We start from the raw sequence: 27,212 nt of genomic DNA, 5'->3' as shown, positions 1-27,212 counted from the left end.
GCTGACTTTGTAGGGGTAGAGCCGAGTGATAGCGAGCATGGAGTCCCTGAGTAACTTAGTGATAGTGAGCACGTGGTGCTGAGTGATTGCGAGCTTAGAGCTGCTTGAGATAATGAGCGTAGAGCTGAGTGATAGCGAGCATAGAGTCGCTGAGTAACTTGGTGATAGTGAGCACGTGGTGCTGCTGAGTTTGCTGAGATGTTGGAGGAGTAAAGCCGTTGGGTAGCATTGATGCAGCGATTGCCGCGAAGCTGCTGGGGTGATACAAAATACAGGGCTTGGCTGATAATGAGCTCCAAAGCTGCTGGGTGAGCTTAGAGCCGCTGTTGGTAATGAAGCTGCTAGATGAGCTCGAAGCTACTGAGTGAGCTTGCTGATACAGAGAGAGAGAGAGAGCTTCCTTGCGCTTGGGCATGCCCCCAAGGCCGGTTTAATTACTGGTTTTGTTGGTCACAGACCCAAAAGCTCATTCTTGCTTGAATTTGGTGCACTGAGCAAAATTTGATGTGGCTGTGGGAAATCAATTAAGAGGCCATGAGATAGATCCAGCGACCGAATGATCTATGTTTCGGCCAAGTAATCGATGTCTTGGCCGGGAGAAAGTTAAAAGTTAGAAAATCGATTTAAGTTAAGTTCCATCGATTTCGCGGATCATTTCATCTTTCTTCCTCTAGCTCTCCTCCCTCTCTCTCGTCCAAGCGACCGAGATCACCCCATCTCCCGGCTACAGCCGTTGCCGTCGTTCTCCGATCACTACCATTCCGGCCGCCATTTTTCTTGGTTTGCCATGGCTTCGTCGCCTACTCCTTCGGTCGACACCACTACCAGTGCCCCTTCATCTTCTACTGCCGCACCAAGGAATTCGGGCAAGGCTTCGGCCGTTGAGGCCACAGTTCTGGGCGGGGTTTCGAGTACTCGTGTTCTACGCTCGAGCTGCCGTACACCCAATGTAGGAGGGAGTTCTTCGCAACCCAATCCTCTTGAGACAGAGTTTGAGACTCTTTCTGACATGGGCAATGATGCTTTGCCGTCGTTTGACGCCACCACGTATGTCCCTTAGGTTCATATAATCGGGCGTGGTGGTTCGTTGTGGTGTCGTCCTCCTCTTAGCGATGTTCCGCCGGAGGTTTTGCACTAAGAGCCGGAGCAACACTTTGGCTTTACTAACGTGAAGGTAAATTTTTCCTGCCAATGATTTTGTTTGTATTAGAATTTATGAAGCAATGCTTGATAAATGAAATTGGGTTCTTAGAAATTGCCCCTTGTATAGGCATTTTGTATTGATCTCTTCTTTCCGTTTTACCAGGTTAATGAGAAGCTACGCCTGTGGGGGAGCGGTCTCCAGGTTTTTGAGTGGTACGAGAGACTCTCCCAGGATGCCAAAGACATAATTGCTTTAGCTGGCTTTGAGCAGTTAATACTTGGCTTTCACCTTCCGAAAGCAGAGCTGGGATTGACCACAACATTGGTGGAACGGTGGTGGGACACCACCAATACTTTCCATCTTCCTAAGGCCGGAGAGATGACAATCACGCCAGGTGATTTTGCTTTGCTTACGGGTTTAAGAGTTGGCGGCGATCTTCTTCCGATAGATCCGAGGATTCACGAGTGAGAGGGAGCCCTCTCATACCTTCTAGGGAAAGTTCCTGAAGTGCTAGCAGGTGGCCACATGACTTATTCCTGGCTTCGGGAACAGTTTGATCGTGCGGGCATTGAGTTTGAGGTATCGACGCAACAGTTGGTGAAGGCTTTTCTTCTTTATCTCCTTGGCGAAACCTTGTTTTGTAACAAGGAGAACTCGGTACATATTTAATTCTTGGCTGCTTTGGCCAACTAGGAGACCATAGCAGAGTTCAACTGGGGGACTCCTACCTTAGCCATACTGTATGGGCACTTGAGTGCTTGTTCTCGAGGCATTAGCCTCTCACTGGGTGGGCACCACCATATTCTTGAGGTATATGTTTTCGCTTTTTTTATCGTTCTTTTACTATCTTGATTTCTGTAAGTCATGCTCATCTTTTATCTTTGCTTGTAGCTCTGGGCTTTTGAGCACCTGTAACAGTTTCCTCCTCCAACGAGGCATAGGGAGCCAAGGTTTGTTCCGCGAGCGGCCCGTTGGTTGAAAGGAGTTTGGAGGACGCGATCGCTTGCTATGGATCTACTAGCTTGGAGACGGGTTCTCGATAGTTTGACGGTGGATCAGGTAAAATGCATCTTGCCTTTCATCTTTACGTGGCTTTTCCATTTCGTTATATTGGTGCTATTTCCTTGATCATAGGTGCGATTTGATCCGTGGGATACTTTGCTTGATGATGCTCCTTTGGAGTTGACTTCGGCCTGAGCTTTGGACAGCCAGCACTTCCTTCTGGAGGGGCTGTTCTCGAGGGCTTGGTACCTTGGAGAGAGAGTGGCGAGTCAGTACTTCCCGCGCTCAGAGGCATTGCAGCTTGTTCCTCTTCCTCCTCCGGCCGGTATGAGGTCGACTCATCTTTTGACAGGAGAGGGCTTGCTACTTGCTCTCGAGAGACAGTTGGCCACAGATTTTCTTGTAGCGGGAGATTACTCGGCCTTTTGCCTGGCCTCGCTGACCCTGCCTACCACTACCATTGCTGCTGCTCCTCCTGCTTGGCCACGGGCTCCTAGCTTCATTTCTTTTCATAATGTTAATGGAGAAGAGGAGCGTTTGATGATAACATTGTGTGCTACTCACCTTTACGTGCTACCCACTGGGCTTCAACAGGTAACTTTGTGAGTTTCGGTTGCCTTTGGTATCCTTCCTATATGCTATGAATAACGCGACTTCCTTTGTAGGTGCCGGCGGATGTAGTTCAGAAGTGGCTGCGTGCATTTCAGAGTGCAAAGGCTCTGGTTCGACGGCAGCGAAACCGGATAGTCGTGGTATGTATCCTTCAACTTTCTTCTTTCCATTCTGTATCCTCACGTGAATATGAACATTCACATTTTGTAGCTTGAGGCGGAGCGGGCACCGACAATGTCTGTTACCTAGAGTGCTGACGTTAGCAAAGGTGGGAGTACAAGAGCCGGTGATGAAGGTGGTGGAGCTGACGATGGAGGCGAGGGACGGAGGATCAGTATCCCAGTTCCTGAGCGCTTTCGTCCTTCCTCTTCTCGACATGCACCCAAGAGGGGCCGCGGACAGTAGCTTGCCTTTTCTTTGTACCTGTATTTGTTAGTTCCAAAATAGATAATGATATGTATTTTTATGAAGCGACTTCAGCACGCTTGGCGAGTTTGTAATTTAAACTTTGTTGTTCTATGGGAACATGCTTGAGATACTCCAAGTTTGTATGCAATAGCTTTAAAGCATGGTTTAAAATTATTTTGAATAGGTTTTTGCTATCATTGAGTACAGACTCCTTTGAAATTTTTCCCTTTCTCCACACGTTTTGGGCTGTATCTCAAAGTGAGATTGCCTACGTATCCCGATCAGGGAATCAGGCCTTGAACGTAGTTCCAAAATCACAACCTTTGAGGTTGGGTTTTTCACTCTTATTTTCTCTTCTCACACTCTCTAAATTTTGCCTAGGTTACCTGATGGAGGTTGAGTCTCTAGCGAGCTTTTGAATGCCTTAATTTTTGCCTAGGTTGTGATTTTGCAGTTTCTTGTCCTAGTAGGCTTTGCTCTTACTTTTGCTTGGGTTCTTGGATTATCCAACAAGCATTTCTCACTAGAGGGTTTCTGTATTTTGGAGAGGAATTTGGTGGAGATATTTTTCCGAGTCTCCTATGTGTTTGTATTTTCATGATGGGCAAGCTAACTCTAAGTGTTCTTGCGGAGATAGCATCTTCTTTCTGAGTTTTGACAAAAACCTATTTCTAAGTAATCAAGGCTCGTCCCTTCTTTCCTTATTGTTAACAACATAAAGAATTTGATTCTTAAAAATCCCTTTTCTTCGGCAAAGATACTTTAGTGTATTGGCAATTGCAATTCGAGATTCAAACCTTTCAATAAGCATAAAATGGAAAGATAAAATGGGAATTAGTTTAGTCATAGAAAATGCCCAAACAGGGGCCCAAAACATGTCCTAGCTTGATTAGGAAACAAAAGTAATGTTTAATGTTTTAGCCATGCCATGGCTTTGCAATTACTGTAGCATTTTGAGGTTTGCTCCTCTTTCTTTGCCTTTCACAGTTTTATATTTTTCTTCACCCTCTTCTTTGCCAAACAGAAGCTTTAGGTCAAACGCAGCTAGCACCTCGACCCAGTCTTCGGGGACAGGCGGTGAGTTTGTTAGTTCTTCTTCTATGTCACTGTCAGTCCATTCTTCATCGAAGAAGATTTGCATTCCAGGCTGCCTTTGCTTGGTGGCTTCATCTTCCCATGTTTCTGCGAAACCACAAAATGAGAAATCTTCACCTTCTCTTACAAACCAACCGTTGAGCATCTTTGGAATTGCAAGTGCTTTTTCTTTGATTGTGTTTCCTTTAGCATTCTCCATGCTTTCCTTTCTCTTTTCTTCTATTTCAGCCTTTGTAGGAGTGTGACCAAGACCAAAGGCGTATTGATTTTGTGGGGGATTAATCGTTTGTGAGATGCCTTGTGATCTTTTGCCTAACCCCAACCCAGGGTGGTAGTTTTTCTTCTTCATCATCCATACGGTAGGGGTGTATACATAGAAACTACTTTCAGCCATCAAAGCTTGCACGATGGTTGCCTCCTCAAGACTGAACCCAGTAAGAAAGGTTTCCTCAATCCCCACTTCTTGCACAGGTGTGTCAGAATGAGTTCGGATTGATGAGTCGCCTAGAATGGTTATGACCCTTCCGTCTACTACAAACTTAACTTTTTGATGTAGAGTGGAAGGTACTACTCCAGTGTCATGTAGCCAAGGCCTTCCCAGCAAGAGATTGATGAGTCGCCTAGAATGATTTTGTGGGGGATTAATCATTTGTGAGATGCCTTGTGATCTTTTGCCTAACCCCAACCTAGGGTGGTAGTTTTTCTTCTTCATCATCCATACGGTAGGGGTGTATACGTAGAAACTACTTTCGGCCATCAAAGCTTGCACGACGGTTGCCTCCTCAAGACTGAACCCAGTAAGAAAGGTTTCCTCAATCCCCACTTCTTGCACAGGTGTGTCAGAATGAGTTTGGATTGATGAGTCGCCTAGAATGGTTATGACCCTTCCGTCTACTACAAACTTAACTTTTTGATGTAGAGTGGAAGGTACTACTCCAGTGTCATGTAGCCAAGGCCTTCCCAGCAAGAGATTGAAGGTGGCTGGTATGTCCATGACATGGAATTCCACGTCTCTCTTGATCTTTTCCACTTCTATTGGTAGAGTAACACATCCAACTACTTTTCTCTTTGAATTGTCATATCCCCTTACGCCTTGACTCAAGGGGCGTATATCAGTAGTGTCTACCCCTAACTTGTCGAGGGTTCTTTGAGGGCACACATTTAGAGCAAACCCGTTATCCACCAAAACCAATGGGATCCACTTGGTGAGATACTTAAGGGAGATGTATAGAAGCTTGTTGTGTGCAAGACCTTTAGGAGGCAGATCCTTATCAGTGAAAGCTATTGTTGGTTTTAGGGCTTTAGATGCCATTATAAGGCCCACTAGATTCTCAGGAGTGATATCGATGGGAACTTTGGCTTTTTCCAAGGCTTTGACGAAGGAATTGCGATGTTCATAAGAAGACATGAGTAGTCCCCAGATAGAAATATCAGCTTGAATTTTCTTTAGTTGTCTTAATACTCTGTCTTCTTCAGGTTCCATTCCTTGAGTTTCCTCTTCTTCTTCCTCCATTACTCGGGTCGTGACCGAGCCTTCTCCACTAAGCTTGGGTGGCTTATACACCCTTCCACTTCGGGTGAGATGACCTATCTCCTCTTCTTGAGTGTTCCAAGGATCAGCAGGTTCGATCCTTTTGGCTTCCCAATCGTTTGGCAGGGCTTGGCGTACCTCTAACCACCAATCCCTGTCATCAATTGCACAAATGTAAGGGAAATTGAACTCCTCTTTTGTCATAAGGTACCCATTATCCTCAGGGAAAGTCAGAGATGGTTTGGCTTAGGTAGTTAGGATAATGAATTGAGTAGGGTTATATGTGGAGTTGTCGGATAGGCTTATGAGATTGATGTTTCGAGGTGGTGGTTCAGAATTGTGTGTGGGGAGTGGGTTGAATTGCACGTTAGGTTTAGGTGGCTTTATAGCTTGGCTATCAATGAGATCCTGGATATCATGACGGAGATGTATGCAACGGTCTGTCTCGTGCCCAGGGTGTTTATGGTAAGCGCATTGTTTGTTGGCATCATAGTTTGGGCCATAGGGTGGCTAAGGAGGTGGATTGTTCAAGGGGTTTAGATATCCCTGACGGCTCAGAATGGTTAAAGCTCGGTATGAGGTCATATAGAGAGGATCAAAGTTACGACGGGGGTGATTTGAGTTTTGGGACGAGCATTGACAGAGGCATAAGAGGTACAAGTCGGGAAGATTTTCTTGGGTGGAGGAGTTTCTTCTTTTCCAATGAGCCCCAGCTTGATTCCTTCTTCAATCTGTAGCCCAGTAGCATGCAGGCGTTTGAAGTCGGTGATGGCTTGAGTGTAGATATGCCTGAGATACTTGGGTTGAAGGTTTTTGACAACTATTCTCACTTGATCTTCCTTGGAGGGACGGTTCTTCATCTTGGCGGCCTTTTCTCTCCATCTAGCCACAAAGGTAGCAAAGTCCTCGCTCGACTCTTGCTTGGTAATCTCTAAATCTCGGGTGGTTAACTCAATCTAAACATTGTATGCATACTGCTTGACAAAAGAATTGGCAATATGTGGTCAGGTTTGATAATGCATAAACTCCAAAGTGAGAAACCAATCGAGAGAGCTTCTAGTGAGAGTCCTTTGAAACAATTGAGCGATGAGCTCATTAGTCAAGCCCATCGGCTTGATGACATGGTGAACATGGCTGGTAGGGTTACCAATTCCATTGAACTTTTCGATGTTTGGCATCTTGAACTTCTCAGGCAGTTGAGAATTTGGGAAAAGGCAAAGCCCTTCAAAGTCCAGAATTTGGTACCCCTGGGAACGGGCCAAGGCGTGTTTGATTTCCTTGACTTGCTTGGCCAATTCAGGATTTTCTGCTAATACCACTTCATGAGGATTCTCTGCTTCTTCCTTGTCTTCAGCATCTCTTGCTGCTTTTTCGGCTAATAAATAAGTAATTTGAGCTCGAAGTTCAGCTATAGTGGCATCGTTGTCTACCATTCTCGAAATGGGAGTGGGAGGATAGCTTGGTGAAGCTTGAGGGTTGGTAGATGATCAGATTCGCTGAGAAGATGACCGCGAAGTCCCAGGAAGTGATTGGGACCGTTGCAGTGGAGGTGTTTTGACAGGCGAGGATGACAGTTGGAATGGCTATAAAGACCTCTGTTTGGCGTGACTTTAGGTGTTGTATGAGTATAAAATTGGCTGAAATTGCTTCTTTAGTCTACCTATCGTGCCACCTTGAAAAGTAAAGTACCTGTAAGTCAGTACTTGGCCGTATAGGGCTACGATTTGGACTGAAAATCCCAACCATTCTGCACAAAAAAAGATGTTACAACAGCAGTCTACACAGGGTGTGAGGAAGAACTTCAAAGAAGAATGCAGGAAAAATCCTTAACCTGCGGGTTCCTGCCTTATTTTGATAAGTTCTATGGCTCTCTAACACATGTAAGGTTTGGGTAGTCTCAAGGGTGCTCCGATGTCAAAGGGCACCAATCCTTTTGCTAGCCCATCATTGGCGGTAATCGGGTGATTTTCTTTTTGATATACCACTAGGTACAAGTGACTGTGAAGTTTGCTGGAACCTCTAACATAGCCCGTAACATGCCGGGATATTAGATGAACTCAACGAGGTTGCCCGCTCGATACATATGATAAATGAATTAAATAAAAGATGTGTTAGTCTTATGTCAAAATTTATGGTTATGGCTCTCAAGTCCCCAGCAGAGTTGCCAAAAAAATTGTAGACACCTCCCAAAAGTGGGGCATCGCCATACAGATTGATCATCGCTGTTTGTTTGGTTGTTTGCTTCATAAACCAAGATCGTGGATATTCCCATAGCTAGGAACATTGCCACACGATAGCGGTTATCATCAAAACAGAGTCACCACCTAGTTTATGAAAACTAGGAAAAACAGATAGAGATTTCGAGTACGGGGGCCAAAGGTACAATGAGGGGAAGGTGTTAAGCACCCCTCTCTGCCCAATCATGAGACTGGCCCATGGTTGTTCGACATGTGACTAATTCATGCTTTATTTAATTCTAAACAATTAATCTGTTTAATTAACCTTTACGCAGTTAAGGGTGAGCCAAGATTGTAATTGAAAGCATGCATCAGGAAAGTAGGATAAAACAAATCCGTCCCAGGGAGATGGATCTCGCGGCCGGTGAATAGATGTCACGGCTGAGAGATCCTCCTGGTTTGATGTATCAGCCGATGAATCAAAGACCCAGCCGATGTTCTTCCTCACACCAGACTTTATGACTAACAGAAGATCATAGAGCTATGATTAAACATAAAAACAGAAAATAAATTGGACTAGAGGCCCCTGGGCCTCACCACCTTGATCCCTCAGTGGCTTGATTGCTTCGGATTGAGGGTGATTGACTGATTGCTTCTCGAAACCCTAGGTTTAGGGTTTGAACTTTGGGGTTTGATTGTTGGATCACGGCTGCCTTCAGGAGGTTGATGCTTTTAAAGAGGGGATGCGAGAGTATATTTGCAGAGTTTCGTGGCTTTTGGGAATGATTGAGTGTATCAATTGTTGTATTTTTGGAGCCCTAAGGGCTCCTTTATATAGGCACCGGATGACATCGCTCAAACCAATCACATTGCACGATTGAAATTGGAATTATAGGGCAACTCTAACTCCTCATGGTAATCTCCTTGCGTAGCCCGAACGCATCGGAATTTGGCTGCTAGGGTTTTGTGAACGGATCAAACTGTAGGTGGATAAATTCAAGTAGTGCTTTGAACAGCACTGGAATGCAGCGGCTCCACGTGGCTCTTGAACGTAACCCTGATTCGTCAGAGAAACCCTTATCCTGCAAAACAGACAAGGTGTGAGCGCACCTTTGCCTCTCGTGGCAAAGGCCCTCCGATGCCTTTGTTAGTATTTCGTACTAATGATCAAACCCTAATTATCAGTAGGAAAGCAATAAGATTGCAGTGTATTGCGTACCTTTTACCTCTAGGCTTGCTCTGTTTATATAGACATTCGGATGCTTGGTGCCCAAGCATCCCTATTGCCATAGGATTCCCAGCTCGTATAGGAAACCCAGGATATCAAGGATTCTCGTTTCCTTTATCAATTTATGGAAAAGAGTCCTTTTAGGAGTCTTTTCCATTACTGACCGAACATCCCATTCTCATTGGGTATCTTTCTCAGACCCTATATTCTCGGGATCTTATTCCTTAACGGAGTACCACTGTTTCTGGACTCTTCCAGAATGTTCCCTCTATTTCATCATCTGACAGGACCTCTTTCCTTGTTCGGCTGTCTCATAGCCGAACAAATGGTCTGGACCAGTTACTTCACATGTAACTGGTCCTAAGGAAACAATTTGGACCATATCCTTTCTAAGGAGCTCTCCTTCTGTTTGTCTTTTCTTTTGCCGAACAATGTATCTGAACAGTGGCATCACATGTCACTTTCCTTGTATCTGGTCCAATAACGTCTCATGTTATTGTACCGAGAATCGTACAACCTCTCTGGACCATTGACTTCTCATATCAGTGGTCCACAGTGCGTTGACCCTTTGTTGACCATGCTCGGGCTCATTTTGCACCTGTTCGGGAATACCTCCCTACAATTGCTCCCTAGCTTCACTTATTATTTTTTACTCAGATGATGTGTGAAGCTTCTCTTCCGAGCAAATTCATTCTGCTCCTGCACCTTACATATTGGAGCAACTTATCATCATTTTACCATGACGAAAATACCTTTTTAGGCCTGTTTTCAGGCTTTCAGCCCTAATCTTTACACGTGTCAATGTTTATTTTGAGAACATTTAATGCGGACAGGCATGTTTTTTGGGGAACGGAACACTCAAACGCCGTCTGGGGTGACGTTTCACTTACGCCACCCTGGCTGTAGGGTATTTTTGGGTTTTCGTCCCATTTTTCAAAACACCCCAATCTTTCCCTTAGACTCCCTCTGCAGAAGAAAAGACTGTTCAAGCGTTCCCCCGCCATTGAAGCTCTGTTCATCGTCTCAAGACCTCTTCTTTTAAGGATTCCATCGACTATTCTCGTAAGTCATCATTTCCTCTTCTTACAACTCCATTTCTCAAGTGGATTGTTTTCAACCGCAGTTTAGGGTTTCATTGTCCCCATTGCTTTACACTTCGTAGAATTCCAAAATCCTATCTGGTAATGGGTAGATTTCGAAGGCACTGTAATACTCCTCAAGCCATGGCTAGTTTCAGATCTCGATATGGGATTCCTGACGATGTAGCCACTGTATTGGCTCCTGAGGATGCCCTTCGTGAGAGTTTCGATTTCGACACTCTTCACATTCCTGTAGTAGCCATTGTTGAGGGCGGGGTTAGATTCCCCTTGGCTCCTCTGCTTCGCCAAGTTTTGGCGTATTATAAACTTTCCCCAATGCAAGTCTCTGCCAACTTCTTCCGAGTAGTTATGGGCATCAACACCATAAATCAGATGTTAGGGACTTCTTTAGGTTTATACGACATTCATCACCTATACAGTATCTCTAGAACCGGGGATGCCCTCACAGATTATTTAAAGAGTAGGGATTCTAGGAAGAAGCTTGTCCTTGAACTCCCTGACTCTGCTCGAGGGGATGACGACGACTTCCTGATTGTCACGGGCAACTTCGAACCCAGAGATGAGGACGGCCAAGTGATTGGTTTTCACGCTCCTCATGTATTCGGGAGCCCACGTTAGTGCTTTCCCCTAATTTCAAATTCTTGTCCTTTTTCATAGGAAAAGCTTTTTCATGCTTTCTAATTATTTATGCTTTGCTCGGCTGCAGCTTCAAACATTAACCGGGGTTATAATATCATAACCCCTCAAGTGCACGTAGCTGATATCAAGCGAGCACTTGCTTTCAACGGCGAAGGGACTTACCTTGCTGGCCGAGCAAGAGCGGCTCAGGTTCTGCTGAGTTACAAAGCGTCATACGGGGGGTTTATTGATCGGCGTACCCGAGCAGCGGACAACCTTGCAGCGGCTGGTCCTTCAAGACCTGTTCCCGAAGAAAGGCGTTCTCGGACACCTCCAATCTCCGACGAACCAATTCCCCTTGCCGAAGAAGCCTCCAGTCCCACATCAAGTTCTTCTTTCAGCGGTTACACGTCTTCACCTCCAACAATGAACCAGCCAATTGATTTAGGGAGTCTTCTCACCATACCTGGTCGAGGTCGTGGCGCTGCTCGGGGCCAAGGTGGCCAAGGTCGTGGCCGCCGTACTCAGACTCAGACTGATGCTCCTCCTGGCTTTTCCCCAGAAGAAATCGAGGCCATCCACAGAGAGAAACGTCAACGGGTGGAACAGCCTCAAGAAAGACCCCCACCTTCCTCCTCGTCTCCTGCTCCAATATGGGCTCCCTCCTTCTCTCATGGGAACCGAGCTATCACTGCTCGGGATACTGTCGAGACCGAAGGAACTGCCCTTGCATTGTCCCAGGCCTTTTTGTTGCCTGGGGACATGCAAAAAGAAGTTGCAATGTCTCCAGACAATCTTCTCAGTTCCTTCATGTCCCACAACGCCAAGGTAAAATTCCTTTTTGTGATCATAGTGTACACAGAACTTAACAGTTATGTTTATCACAATTGTTTTGAATGTTTCCAGGTGATGCAAAAAATGGTGGCCATGGCTCAAAAACTTAGCCAATCAGAGCCCCAACGAGTAAAACTTGTCAGTGAAAACTCCAAGCTCCAACGTACCATCATCAGGCTGGAGAGAGAAAGGAACCAGGCCCAGGGGGTTGCAGATGGCCTGAAAGGACAGTTGAAGGGGACTGAGGATAGTCTTGCCCAGACTTTGAAGGAGCTCGAGACGTCCCAGAATGAAGCCAAGGCTGCTTTTGAAAAGGGATATAACGAAGGAATCAAAGTTGCCACAGAGAGCTACACAAACCAGATGCCTGGAATTCAGGATCAAGTTTGGGTGGCGTCCTGGAGGGCCTGCCTTGAAAAAGCAGAGATTCCTGAGTCATCTCCACTTTGGACCAACATTGAGCTTCCAAGCGCAGCAGCTGGTGATCAGGAGGAGGATATTGCAGAGGAGATGATTGATGAACAGGTGGTGAACGTGTCGGCTGAGCAACCTGTTCCTGAAGTGGAGCCTCAGATTGATATGACCAATCCTGGCCAGAAGGAAGCCAGTGGTGGTCCTATTGAAGATGAAAATCCCACAGAAGAGCTGGCTTCTCCAGTAGTTCCTACAATTACTCCTGCAGCTGTCCAAGATCTCACAGAAGATGAATGAGCTCTGTCGCTCTGTACATCTGTTTTTGAATTTCTCCTGTCAAGATACCTTGTCCACATGTTTCTGACATGGAAGTTTTAAGATGTTTAAGTATTTCGAACTTAAATCGTTTCACGTATTTAAAAGTTTCACGTACTTTTATGCGTATATTCGTATGCTTCCAAGTTTGTGCATATTTTCGTATGCTGTGGGTTGTTGGTGCATATACTCGTTATGCTTTTATGCATGTATTTGTATGCACCGTAGGGTTCTCGTACTTTGAATATCTCGTGGCTAACATATACTTGTTTAAAGTTTATGCATATCTGTCCAAGTTTCTCGTACTTCAATTTCATACAATTGTTTCTCGTACTTTAAGTCTCACGTACTTAGAACAATTCTCAAGTTTGTCATACTTGCGTTCTAACAAGTGTCACGTACTTTAAGTCTCACGTACTTAGAACAATTCTCAAGTTTTTCGTACTTGCGTTCTAACAAGTGTCACGTACTTTAAGTCTCACGTACTTAGAACAATTCTCAAGTTTTTCGTACTTGCGTTCTAACAAGTATCACGTACTTTAGTTTCTAACAAGTATCACGTACTTTAGTATATATCCTATACCCTGCTCCCCAATACGAATGAGGGAAACCAATGTCGTGATTCGTATTTAAAACAAATACCAAGAAAACAGCAGTTTAGACAAAAAAACGTAACTTCATTCATAAACTGTAAAACCTAAGAGGGCGTTACTCGTATTACTTATAAAAATAAAAAAAAAACTAGAACACAAGAGAGTTTTATTCGTAACTCCCACACAATCACGATGTGCATAAAGAAAAATTATATAAAAAACTTTCTTAGATTATGGACATTCCAAGGTCTTGGCACTGGGTTCCCATCCAAGTCTGCCAATCGATAAGCCCCAATGCCTGCGATTTCTGTAACTCGATATGGGCCCTCCCAATTTGCCCCTAGCTTTCCCTCATTAGCCACTTTAGTATTGCCGAGCACTTTTCGTAGCACAAGGTCTCCAACACCAAACTCTCGTGGGTGTACATTCTTGTTATAACCTTTGATGAGCTGCTCTTGGTATGAGGCCAAGTGCACCAAGGCCCGTTCTCGTCGTTCCTCGGCAAAGTCCAGCTCAATCTCCAAGGCTCTGTCATTTCCTCCACTTTCAACCAAAGTGGTCCTGTTGGTCGGCAGACCTATTTCTAATGGAATAACAGCCTCTGTTCCATATGCTAATGAATAGGGGGTCTCTCCCGTAGACCTCCTAGGCGTTGTTCGGTATGCCCATAGGACCAATGGCAATTCATCGGGCCATTTCCCCTTTGCTTTATCCAAACGTTTCTTAATCCCATCAAGGATTGTTTTGTTTGAAGCCTCTGCTTGTCCGTTGCTTTGAGGGTAAGCTGGAGTTGAATAATAATTTCTTATCCCATACTGGGCACAGAAAGTTTTGAATTTCTTCTGAAATTGCGACCCATTGTCTGTAATCAACGAATAGGGTACCCCAAAGCGAGTTATGATGCTTTTCCACACAAACCTTTCTATCATAGGTTCAGTAATCTTGGCCAACGGCTCAGCCTCAATCCATTTAGTGAAGTAATCTGTTGCAACTAATAGGAATTTTCGATTCCCAGTTGCTTTGTGTAGTGGACCCACTATGTCCATTCCCCATTGAGCAAACGGCCAGGGACTTGTCAGCGGCACCAGGTCCTCGGCTGGTGTTCGAATCATTGGTGAAAATTTCTGACACTTCTCACAAATTTTTACGTACACCTTAGCATCTTCTTGCATGTACGGCCACCAATACCCTTGGGTGATTGCTCGGTGGGCTATGGACCGACCACCAGCATGGCTTCCACAAGTCCCCTCGTGGATTTCGTGGAGGAACTTTTGCACCATCTCAGGATGCACACAAAGCAAGTAGGGTCCTGTAAAAGACTTCCTATATAGTTTTCCCTCTGGGGATAACCAGAACCGAGCAGATTTGGTCCTGATTTTATGTGCCTCCTTTTTGTCCAAAGGGAGTACTTCATCTCGTAAAAACTCCACTATTGGGTCCATCCAACTTGGTCCTTGGTTCACGTCCAAGACCATCTCTACACTTCTGCCAATGCTCGGCTCAGCCAAATACCCTACGGCTATTTTTCTTTTAAACTCAGATGGCACAGCTGCGGCTAACCATGCCAATGAATCTGCATGAGCATTCTTCCCAGAACTTATCTGTTCAATATACACCCTTTCGAAGGTATCAAGTAGATCTCTGGTCACCTGTACATATGCCGCCATCTTCTCGCTCCGGGTTTCATATTGCCCGGACAGTTGATGGACCACGAGCTGTGAATCAGAATACACCCTAACTCGTTCAGCTTTTAGGGTTTTTGCACTTCTCAAACCAGCTAAGAGGGCCTCATACTCTGCCACATTATTTGATGCATTGAACCCTAGCCGAACAGATAATTCTAACATTGACCCTTCAGGGGGTAAAAGCACAGCTCCAATACCTGAACCGGTGTTGCAAGCTGACCCATCAACAAACAGCTTCCATTCCAGGGGATCTTGTTCGGCTAACGCCTGTTTCTTCGTTATAGGAGACTTTGCTTCACACTCCTTTCTCGTAGGAGGCAGAGGTGCAACCGTAGGTGAGAACTCTGCCACAAAATCTGCCAACACCTGGCCTTTGATTGCTGTGCGCGGCTGATAGTCGATTTCATATTGGCTCAACTCAACGGACCAAGTTGAGATCCTTCCCGAGAAATCTGCCTTTCGGAGCAGTGATTTTAATGGGAACTCGGTGTAGACCACAACTTTATGGCTCTGGAAATAATGTGGCAATTTTCTAGTTGCTGTCCTTAGTGCTAGGACCAATTTCTCGAGGGGCAAATACCTTGTTTCGGCATCTAACAAAGTTTTGCTCACATAATAAACTGGGATTTGCTCGGATCCCTTATCTCTTAAAAGTACTGCACTTACAGCATGCTCAGAAACAGCTAAGTATAAAATCAGAGACTCACCTGTTTCTGGAGTCGAAAGAAGGGGAGGAGAGGCCAAATACCCCTTCAGATCCTGAAAGGCTTGTTCACATTCTGCTCCCCACTCGAACCCTTCCCTTTTCTTCAATAACTGAAAGAAAGGTCTGCACTTGTCACTTGATCGGCTAATAAATCGATTAAGAGCTGCTGCCATCCCAGTTAAACGTTGGACTTCTTTCGTTGTCCGAGGACTTTCCAGATTCTGTAAGGCTTTTATCTGGTCGGGATTTGCCTCTATTCCCCTTAGAGTTACAAGATGGCCCAAAAACTTTCCAGAGCCGACTCCAAACGCACACTTCGAGGCGTTGAGTTTCAACTTGTATTTCCTCAAAATCTCGAAAGCTTCTCTCAAATCTGCAATATGGCCTTGCCCAGACTTGCTTTTCACCACCATGTCATCTATGTAAACCTCCATAGTTTTGCCGAGCAATTTTCTGAACATGATGGTTGCCAGTCTCTGATACGTTGCCCCTGCATTCTTCAATCCAAAAGGCATGACATTATAACAGTACAACCCTCGTGGTGTAATAAAAGACGTCTTCTCCTGATCCGGCCCAAACATTGCAATTTGATGGTATCCTCGATATGCATCGAGAAAACTCATCCGTCCATATCCCGCTGTTGCATCAACCAACTGGTCAATCCTTGGAAGAGGAAAACTGTCTTTAGGACATGCCTTGTTTAAATCTGTGAAGTCAACACATACGCGCCATTTTCCGTTCTTTTTCTTGACGACAACGGTATTTGATAGCCACTCTGGATAATAAACTTCCCTTATTGCCCTGGCTTCCAACAAGTGATCCACTTCTTCAATTACAGCGTCAACGTGCTGTACGGCTGCCCTTCGTTTCTTTTGAATGACCGGTTTATGCTGTGGATCTATATTCAAATGATGGCAGATTACATCTGCATTCACCCCAGGCATCTCCTCTGGTGTCCAAGCAAATACATCGACATAAGTTTTCAAAAAACTAATCAGTTCGTTCTCTTCCTCTTCTGGCAATGATTCCCCAATTAGAAAGTACCTATCTGGATCAGTCTCTTTGATCAGTGTTTTCTTCAAATCCTCAACCACCCTTTCGGTGGGGTCTTTTCCAATATCCTCAATGGTCGGCAGATCCGGAATTTCCACAGTATTAACATGGTGGGCATTATGGACCCTTTTTATGATGGATACCAAACATTGTTGAGCTACCTTTTGGTTACCTTTAATGTGCTCAATCCCATTTGACCCTGGGAACTTCACCATCTGATGGAAAGTTGAAGAGACTGCCCTCATCTTGTGCAACCATGTTCTCCCTATAATCACGTTATAGGAAGATGGTACATCCACCACTAGGAAGTCGGTTCGTAGCACCACTGTCCCAGCCCGAACAGGCAGGGTTACCTTGCCTAAGGGCCAAACTGCTCCTGCTCCAAATCCGACCAATGGAGTCACTGATTGTACCAAATCTTGTTGTGTGAGTCCCAGTTTCTTAAATGCATCATAGTATAGCACTTCGGTGCAACTCCCTGAATCTACCAGGATTCTTTCCATATCATATTCCCCAACTCGTAGGGTTATGACCAAAGCATCATTATGTGGTACCTGGACTCCTCCCAGATTTTCATCAGTAAAAACTATGCCCTCGTTACTTGCCCTTTCGTTGCGCCCTCTTTTCTTTCCCAACTGCATTACATGTTGGTCATGTTTCACTTGTCTCTGAAGCAATCTCACCTCATTTCTCGTATAAGGTTCGGCTAATCCATGTATCATATGGATTACCCCTTTTGGAATCTATTCGTAATCCAATTCCATTGCCTTGTCTTTATCCTTGGAATCCTCTTGGATAAACTCTTTAAGGTAACCTCGTGAGACCAAATCATCAAGATGTCGTTTAAACATCTCACAGTCCTCTGTCATGTGACCCCAATCCTTGTGGTAACTGCAATGCTGATTCGTAGCACGTTTTGCATCTTTATTCCCACCAAGAGTTGGGGGCCATTTGAAATATGGTTGATTCTTTATTCGATAAAGAATCCTGTAAATGGGCTCTTTCCAAACCGTGTTTATTGAAAAGAATGACTTGGGATCCGGGGCTTGCTTATCCTTGTACTGCTCTTTCTTTGCCTGCCCATAATCTTTCCTTTCACGATAAGTTTTGGGCTCTGGTTTGTCAGCTTTCTTTATAGGCTCCTTTACTTGCTCGGCGGCCAACTTTCCATCCTCTCGTAGGATGTCATCCTCGTTCCTGGCGTGCTGCTCAATCCTCTCCATTAGTTTTGCCAATGTCTGCACGGGACTCATGTTTAGAGACTTACGCAGTTCCCCCCGAACAGGTAAACCCGTTTTGAACGTGGCTATTGCGTACTCTTCACTACATCCTTCAATTTCGTTGAAGGTTTCCCAGTACTTTTTTGCATAAGTCCTGATCGGCTCGTCCTCTCCTTGTTTCATAAAAGAAAGACTCTCAAAGGTTTTGGGAGCTTTCCTGCTCGTCAAGAACCGTGCAGTGAATTCCTCGGCCAACTGCACCCATGTTCGGATGGAGCGTGAGCCCAATTTGTGGAACCAGGACAGAGCAACCTTCCCCAAACTTGACGGGAACATCTTGCACATGATTGCATCATCCCCTTCATGCATGAACATCGCTTGCTGGTAATGCTGTATATGGGCCACGGGATCAGCATCTGTCTCGTAGAGGATGAATGTCCCGTGCTTTACCCTGGTCGGCAATCTAGCCTCCTGTAACTTTTTTGCAAAAGGGGAGGCTGCTATATTCTGCAGTGCTTTCCGTGCTGCTTCCCGTGCAGTCATGGCTTCATCCTCCGGTCCTTTCTTGGACCTAATTCGTTCCCAATCGGAATCAGGCCTCTCGTACCTGTCCCTATGATGTTTTCTACTCCCTTCTTCTTCGGGGGTAGAACTCCGACCTCTGCTTCTCCTCTTTCTTGGCGATACCCTCCTTCGCTCGGGTGTTCGGATCCTGCTCCTCCCTTTTCGTGGAGAAGTTTTACGTCGCCTCGGGGTCAGACTTCTGCTTCTGCTCCTCCTTCCTCGCGAAGGAGCCTTTTGATACTGCACCAGAGCGTATTCACTACCTCTAGAATTTCTTCGAGATAGTCCAGAGTCCTCCGGATGTTCTCTGATTTTCTCTAATTCTCTGATCTCATGTTCTCGTTTTTTGATCAAACGAGCATACTCCTCGATTTCTTGTCTCTTCTTATCAAGAACGTCTTCGCTACGGTATATACTCCTGGAGTGTGCAATCGATTCATCCCCTCGATGGGATTTAGTCCTTCTCGTGGACTTCGATGCCGTCTCTCCATCTCTATTTCTGGAGTTGCCATGGATAGTAAGGGGGTGGCCCTTACTCGTGGTCCTTCTGTGTCCTCCTTCGGGCTTTCTCGGAGCCCCGGGTGGAGACTTATCCCTTCCTCCAATTAGCACATCCTTCGGGTCGTGTGGCGTTGCTGGCTCTACTTCCACCATGGTCGTATTTCAAAGGGAACTCTTTCGTTTCCCACAGACGGCGCCAATTGTAGGTGGATAAATTCAAGTAGTGCTTTGAACAGCACTGGAATGCAGCGGCTCCACGTGGCTCTTGAACGTAACCCTGATTCATCAGAGAAACCCTTATCCTGCAAAACAGACAAGGTGTGAGCGCACCTTTGCCTCTCGTGGCAAAGGCCCTCCGATGCCTTTGTTAGTATTTCGTACTAATGATCAAACCCTAATTATCAGTAGGAAAGCAATAAGATTGCAGTGTATTGCGTACCTTTTACCTCTAGGCTTGCTCTGTTTATATAGACATTCGGATGCTTGGTGCCCAAGCATCCCTATTGCCATAGGATTCCCAGCTCGTATAGGAAACCCAGGATATCAAGGATTCTCGTTTCCTTTATCAATTTATGGAAAAGAGTCCTTTTAGGAGTCTTTTCCATTACTGACCGAACATCCCATTCTCATTGGGTATCTTTCTCAGACCCTATATTCTCGGGATCTTATTCCTTAACGGAGTACCACTGTTTCTGGACTCTTCCAGAATGTTCCCTCTATTTCATCATCTGACAGGACCTCTTTCCTTGTTCGGCTGTCTCATAGCCGAACAAATGGTCTGGACCAGTTACTTCACATGTAACTGGTCCTAAGGAAACAATTTGGACCATATCCTTTCTAAGGAGCTCTCCTTCTGTTTGTCTTTTCTTTTGCCGAACAATGTATCTGAACAGTGGCATCACATGTCACTTTCCTTGTATCTGGTCCAATAACGTCTCATGTTATTGTACCGAGAATCGTACAACCTCTCTGGACCATTGACTTCTCATATCAGTGGTCCACAGTGCGTTGACCCTTTGTTGACCATGCTCGGGCTCATTTTGCACCTGTTCGGGAATACCTCCCTACACAAACAATTGACAGAACGTTCTAGAATCTGGAAAATAGACAATCTGGCGGCCGATTAAAGGATCTGGCGGCTGAGGAATTGATGTTGCGGCCGAGGGATAGACCTTGCGGTCGAGTGATCGATCTCTCAGGGAGATTTTCAAGCAATAGGCTTCACGGGTGAAGAAATGATGCTGAGGCTGTGAGATCAATGTTACGGCCGATAGAAATATTCTCATAGGATTCGGTATTTTTGTCTGAAAGGTTATTTGGCTCTGGATTGGGTCCTCTAAGTGGCTAGAAGTTCTCACCATAAGTCCTAAGGTTCACGAGAAGTCAATCAACAATTACTGTATCCATATCATCATCAGGATGGTCTCTAAGGTGGGACTTGAAATAATCGTTAGGCTAAATTGGGGTGTCTACAATATCCACCTGTGAGACCTTTCTATTTTTTACATCTATTACCCATCTTAATGCCCCTTCCCCTCTCACAAATGCTCGACAAACTAGGATGTGTATTCCACCTTTTACAATGTCTCTCCATACCGTGTATGTCAATTAAAATTTTCAAAACCATCCAGCAAGAATTTCCTTGTCTCCTCTTCATAATCCATCTCAACTTTTAACATTGTACTTTTTCTGAAAGATTTTTTTTGCTTTATACATCTAAGTTTGTGCCACCATTTAATACGTAGGCCAGTGCACTTGATCTTCAAAGAGAAATACCTATATAACCACAATGTCACGCATCTTTACTTGAGCATCGTTACCTTATCAGTACCTTTTAATCTTCTCCAGTTCATTAACACCATCTTAGCAAACTAGATTTACCTAGAGATACGTTTCCGCCAATGGATAAAAATATCGTCTCACGACAAGTCGATTTCTTTTCAAATCATTTAGCCATGTGCTTTCATTATCATTAAGTGAAGTTTTGCTTCATGATACCTTCCTTTTCTTGATTACAAATTTATGTCATGCACTTTCTATAAGTGTATACGCGTCATAGAAATTCTAGCCATATCATTTAAATTTTAGCTTGTTATTGAACTTGATGTTCAAATTCATGTACCATGAAGAAATGCCTCTTAATATTTCCAACATCTATTATACATATTAGGACGGTGTGGGGTCCCATAAAACATTTTTTTTATGAATGGCTGAGATTGAATGGATCCAACAACAGTTTTTTATTGATCAGAATTTTGGTTTGGGTTGATGTGCTAGGGTTTTGCAGCGATTGGAACGGGACAAAAGGTGCAAAACCAAGAAGATGCAAGAAGGTAAGTTCCATTCCTACTTTTGAATGAACGCCTGTCAAGTCACTCAATTTGATTATCATGGTATTTACTTGCTTCTTAATCCCCAATCAGTTTATTAATATTTTGTTGCTTGTAATTGCATCACTAAAGAGGGTAATAATAGGTGCCGCTTCTGAAGAGTGTCATTGATTGTCACTGATAATTTATGGTTTGATTTTAAAGGATCAATTAGTTTACAAACTGGGAGTGGGTTTTGAATGAATGGTTTGAACTTTTTAACATATCATGTGAGATGTTATTAACGGTTTCAATGAGATGCATGTTGCTTGAATTTGCTCACTTTTGGGTGAGTCTTGGTTATTCACTTATGCTCACTTCGGGGTTGCTTTTATGGATGACTACAACTTCCGTCTAACGGTTGAGAAGGTGTTGTTTGCTAGGAATTTAGAGACCGGAGAGAATGTGGCTATAAATATTTTAGACAAGGAGAAGGTTCTCAAGCATAACTTTTAATGTTTTGTTTTCTTAGTTCCAAAACATTTTAGTCTGGATTTTTATTCCACATGGTAGTTGATCTAAGTATTTGCTTACATTTTAAGAATCATGCAGGCCGTCCTCATGACTTTTATTTGTATTTAAGGGCTTCTCTTCCCTCGAAACATTTTGTCCCATCTCTATTGTGTCAATAGTCCCTTTCACTTCATTTCTTCGTCAAGTTTTGTGCACTTTCCTCTCAAGGCTACTCTGACTGATCCATTAGTTGTATGCTAGATCATAGGGAATGTTTTTTCCAAGCATGATCATGATTATCTATTAATGCGTCTATAGATGTAACTAAAGGTTGCAATTATTTCTTCAAATTGGTTTGCCCAATTTTCTTTTTTGTTGTCGTTTTTGATTTACTTGAAAATTTATGTCTTCTCTTGTATCCTTTTATTTTTGTTTTCCTATGTTCAATCAAGAATACTTCTTCAATGCATCTTGATTAATTATTGTGTCTATGAAATGTTGTGTTCTTATATCTTCAAGAGCTTTGGTGTGAGCGTGCCATTGTCTGGTTGTTTCTGTGCTTTGTATTGGTATTGGTGATTCATAATAGCCCACACTAGAATCTCCTAAACAGGATATAATTTGCTTTCAAATTCTTTAAGGAAATAAAAGGCACAAAATCTTGTCCCTATATGGTAGCAATTGCACACCATTGTATTTTTCTTCTCGCTATTCTACAATATCGCTATAAGACCAGTTATATGGCATGTAGAGTTGAGTTAAGATTAGTGTAGCTAAAATGAGAATGTTGAGGTGAACATTTGGTATGATTTTGCGGAATAGAATTTTGAAATCAAAACCTTTGCAGGATGGTAGAGGTAGCACCGATAGAAGACAAGATGAGAGATCAGAATATGATGGTTTGGACATGTTTGTTGCCTCTATCTTAGATTAGTCCATGCGGTAGTTAGGGTAAGTGATATGGTTACGGTAGATGGTAGTGCTAACGGGAGCAGTAGACCGAATTTGCCTTAGAAGGGGCAGTTCAAAAATACCTAGGTTTATTAGATATCACGAAACACAATGCTCTGCATAGAGCTCAATGGATAAAAACGGAATTATGTAGCCGACTCCAATTGATTGGGACACAAGGCTCGGTTTCTTTTGTTCACACCATTGCATCTACCCCCTCATGTCTATAAAAATGGAAGCTTTTCTCTTCCGCTTTTTATAATGTAAGAACTTGGGATTCCGCGTGGTAGTTGATGTTGGGGATTTGCTTACATTTTTGACACTCACACTTCCTCCTCATTTTGATTTGTCTATAAGGCCTCTCTTGAGTCTGGATATTTGGCCCTATCTTCATGTCTGTACAGTCTCATAACTCCATTTCTTCCTGTGTTGTTTTGCACTTCAAATGGCTGCTCCAATTGATCCATTTGTTGTATGCTAGATCTTAGGGAACGTTTCTTCCAAGCATGATCGTCAATGTCTATCACTGGTCTACACATGTTATTGAAGGTTGCCATGAACTTCACACAGTGGTTTGCCCTCACTTCTTTTTTGGTATTCCTTATTATTAGTGATTTGCTTAACAATTGTTGTGATCTCTTTTGTTGGTTATTTTCTTATTGTGCGTGTCGCAGTACATTTGGTCAAGAATATTTGGGGTATCTACTTATTAAGTGCATATTGGTTTAATTATAATGTTTATGAACTTTGTGGTGTTGGCGTGCCATTGTTGTGTTGCTTTTGTACTCCGTTTCTGTATGCATGCTTCATAATAGCCATTAGCCAGCACTAGAACGTCCTAAAAATGGGTTTGATTGTTTTCAAATGCTTCTTAGGAAATAAGAGGATTATTTGTACGCTAGGTTTTTTTTTGGGTAAATTATTTGTACGCTAGGTTTCGCCATGCTTTTTAATAAAACCACGAACTCTTATCCCATATAAGAATAACAGTCCTACCCGATGGCACTTACCCATTCATCTCTTAGGTTAGGATGGTTTTTATCCCTTGCTTGTCATATTGCGAAACAACTTTGGAAATTCCACGTGGTAGTTCATTTTGGCAAATTGCTTACATTTGACACCCATGCATCCCCTCCTCACTTTTATTTGTCTATAAGATCATCTCTTCTCCCTGGTCATTTCTCTCCATCTTTGTTGTCTTTGTAGTCTTTTACCATCATTTGCTCCTCTATCCTGTTGTTCTTCTCCTCTAATGGCTTCAAGTGACCCATTGGTTGTATGTCGGATCATAGGAGATGTTGTGGATGTGTTTGTTCCTAGAATGATCATGAATGTTTATTATGGCCCCAAGCATGTTACTAATGGTTGTAATATCAAGCCTTCAATTGCCACTAATCCTCCTAGGGTCACATTCACTAATCATTCCAATGAGCTCTACACTTTGGTTTGCACTAATTTCTCTTTTGCTTTGTGCTTTGTTATGAATTCCACGTTTGATCATTCTATTGTAGAACTACATTTGTTTTTATACTTTTGATCAGAAGAATTTTGAGTCTGCTTTTGGTACTATCTATGCATGTTGGTTTTTGACAAGTTTATTGGCTCTTAGGTAATGACGGATCCTGATGCACCAAGTCCAAGTGAACCCTCCATGCGTGAGTGGGTACATTGGTCAGTCTCTGTGTGTGTGTGTATACATGTGTGTGTGTGTGTGTGTGTTCTTTTCTTTTTATTTGCTATTTAACCTTCTATCCTCAAAAACCAAAGACTAACTAGTTTCGTTTTGCTCTCAGGATAGTCATTGACATTCCCGGTGATGGCAATCCTACTCAAGGTAAAATCTGGTTTTTCCTTTTTAGATGCATGCGCATGCACAGTAAGTGTAAAGTAGGATACATTTCGTAAGACGAGGAGTTGTGTATTGATACCTACACACACATTAAGTTGAAATGGGGGTAGGGTGGGTGGTTCAAAATAACTCTCGAGTTTGGCTGCATAGAATTGCAAGAAGTTTACTTTTTTGTCATGAAAGTAAGGGATTTGTTTTCGATATTTACGTACTGACACCCAGAAACAAGTTCTCTCAGCAAAGTGGCCAGTAAATCTCCAAGAATCCTTCCAAATTGAGTAACTTGTCTTCAAGGCTTGCAGATTAGCAACCTGACCTTGTTACCAGCTTGAAGGCACAGAATTTTGAGGATCTCTAAAATTTCAGAAAAAATACAAATGCATTCCATCACATAAAGATGATACCATTTTCACTGCAATGGCCTGCACCAATTGAAAACTAGTTTCTCTCTTTAGCCGAAAAATTAAATATGCCTGGATAGGATTACTTACTAAATATTGAAAAATTCATGCACGAAGATTCTCTCTCAACGTGGCACATGATTCCCTGGTAAAAACTCCTTTTAACACTTGTCACAATTCTACTTAATGTCACATGCACTTGTTTGGAAAGATTCAATGCTTTGTAACTAACATCCAAGTCCCCTGTCAGAATTTGTTAGTTTCTAAATGGCCCTCAGTAACAGCCAAACTAGGATTCTCTTTTGTGATCTGCTCATTTTGTAGAGCTCAATGTACAACTCATTTATTCAAAAAATCATGTTGATCAAGTATTGGCAAGTGTTAGGTCAATCAAATTTTTCGAGAGAAATGGATGGTGAGAGTTGAAATGGCCCATCAGTTCTAACCAACCGTCTCGTCCCTCTCAAGAGAAGTGTGATTTGTTGAGATGGCTTTCAATGTCAAATTAACTCAAGTCTTCGTAGGAATGACTAACATTGCGAGACCTTTTTCTTATGAATGACTTGAATAATCAATGTGGGACTGTTGTAGGCCTGGTTATTGCTCAATTTACAATCATATAAGAGAGTATCCTCCATGGTTAGATTTTAATGGATTCAAAGTCAAGTGAACTTTGCAACACATATATGATTGTCTAGTTTATGTCATCTTTTTTTTCTCCCAATCTATTTTCCTCGATGATTTAGTTTGAGCACTATGTTTAATTTGGATTGTTTCTTGAAGGAAATGAAATATTGCCTTACATGGCACCACGCCCGCCAATTGGAATCCATCGTTACATTATGCTGTTGTTCCAGCAAAAAGGTCACATAGGACTGGTGGAACAGCCCTTGTCTAGGGCAAACTTCAGTACCCGAGCATTTGCACACCAGCTGGACTTGGGTGTGCCGGTGTCAACTGTTTACTTTAATGCGCAGAAGGAACCAATGAACCGAAAGCGTTAAGCCACAATGCAGCAGTTAAGTACTAGTCCAAATAATGGTTGTGGTCGTTTGGTTTGGTTCGAGTTTTATGTTTTAAGTAGTACTTGTTTCAAGGGGCGTCTTGTGTTGGAGTGTGGTTTTTGTCTTGGTAGGTGTGGTCCTTGTTTGCTTCTTTGCTCTGGTTTGTGGTAGACTAGAAGTGTTTTTATTTGTTCTTTTAAATAAACTAAAGTTCGAGTTTTCTTATTCGTTCGTTACAAGTCGTGATACCTTTACTGCATTTGAAAGTTTTACAAGCAATGACCTCAATTATTTAGTTGTTATTACTCCTCCCGTCCTCAAATAAGAATCAAGTGTTCTATTTTGAGTTGTCCCTTAATGAGTATTTATTTTGAAAAGTTAAATGGGTCAAAAGTTGTACAATTATTATGCTCTCCTTTTGAAAAATTAATGGTAACGAGTTAATGGGTAAAAGTGTAGTGGAGGTAAAACTTAATGTGAAAGCTGAACACTTAAAAAGTGACGGAGAGACTACATGGTTCGTCATTTTGCAACCTGGGTGATAGTTTGCAAAAATATAAAAAGGGACGAAGGGAGTACAGGTTTGTCATTTTACAATCCGGGTGTTGTTTACCAAAAACACAGGGCAAAAAGGGAAAATACAATATCGCGTTGGGGTTGATCTGTAATCCTTAAGTAATGCTAGTGTGAGCTTCGGCTCTTGGGTGCAGTTGGGCTTCAGAGGGTGGAGAATTTTTTGGGCCCAGTGACACAAAAGGGGTGAACACTTTTTAAGGAACACTATGGCTTTTTCCCGGTGAAATAAGGTCGTAAATGAGGAAATCCGGCCATTTTACTCTTAATTGAAAGAAGAATCTAGAGATCAAACTGTTTTGAGTTCGATTCAGCCTGTTGTAGGCATAGATGCCAATGACGTGGCTGAGTTTTTTAATCTTAATTTAATTAAGGGGAAAATTTCAAAATAACCCCCAAACTTTCAACAAATGTCACATTAAGACCTTAAATTTGAGAAACCACTTAGACCTAAACGTTTACCCTATTATTGAATTAGGTACCCGTCGGTTAAATTCGTCAAATTACTCACGAAAATTGCTAACTTGGAATATTGTTTTCCGTTTGCTGAGTTGGACACTTACAATGGAGAGAGAGAGAGAGAGAGAGAGAGAGAGAGAGAGAGAGAGAGATTTTCAAGAATTTTGAGTTTGCTATACCCCCCTCCTCTCTCTCTCTCTCTCTCTCTCTCTCTCTCTCTCTCTCTCTCACACACACACACACACTCTTCTTCTCCTCATAATTGTTAGGGGAGGGGGAAGACACAACAAACCCATTTGAATGCATCTCTCTCTTATTGATAAATTATTAATGAGAAATTGACATGTTCTCTC

The 27,212-nt window shown here is 43.2% G+C and overlaps 1 protein-coding gene across 1 annotated transcript; it reads left to right on the top strand.

Moving 5' to 3' along the window:
- The first annotated feature begins 11,842 nt into the window (after positions 1–11,842).
- On the top strand, positions 11,843–26,050 carry LOC131298600 (uncharacterized). Its single transcript, XM_058324082.1, has 9 exons — positions 11,843–12,085; positions 12,128–12,274; positions 21,078–21,133; positions 21,553–21,604; positions 22,470–22,531; positions 23,780–24,017; positions 24,183–24,244; positions 24,367–24,407; positions 25,607–26,050. The coding sequence occupies exons 1-9, from the start codon at positions 11,843–11,845 to the stop codon at positions 25,825–25,827; spliced, it is 1,122 nt and encodes a 373-aa protein (XP_058180065.1). The 3' UTR covers positions 25,828–26,050.
- Positions 26,051–27,212: the final 1,162 nt, after the last annotated feature.

This window comes from Rhododendron vialii, chromosome 8a (genome assembly GCF_030253575.1).
Source record: "Rhododendron vialii isolate Sample 1 chromosome 8a, ASM3025357v1".
NCBI lineage: Eukaryota > Viridiplantae > Streptophyta > Magnoliopsida > Ericales > Ericaceae > Rhododendron > Rhododendron vialii.
Note: the sequence above shows the minus strand (reverse complement) of the source record. Positions and strands in the feature narration are given on the sequence as shown.

What these genes read in the sequence shown, in the direction of transcription:
- LOC131298600 (XM_058324082.1), top strand. Translation starts at nt 11,843, where the DNA reads ATGGCTCAAAAACTTAGCCAATCAGAGCCCCAACGAGTAAAACTTGTC. An exon ending in ATGCGTGAGTGGGTACATTG is followed by an intron (nt 24,245 to 24,366) that starts GTCAGTCTCTGT and finishes TTTTGCTCTCAG; the next exon opens with GATAGTCATTGACATTCCCG. An exon ending in TGATGGCAATCCTACTCAAG is followed by an intron (nt 24,408 to 25,606) that starts GTAAAATCTGGT and finishes TGTTTCTTGAAG; the next exon opens with GAAATGAAATATTGCCTTAC.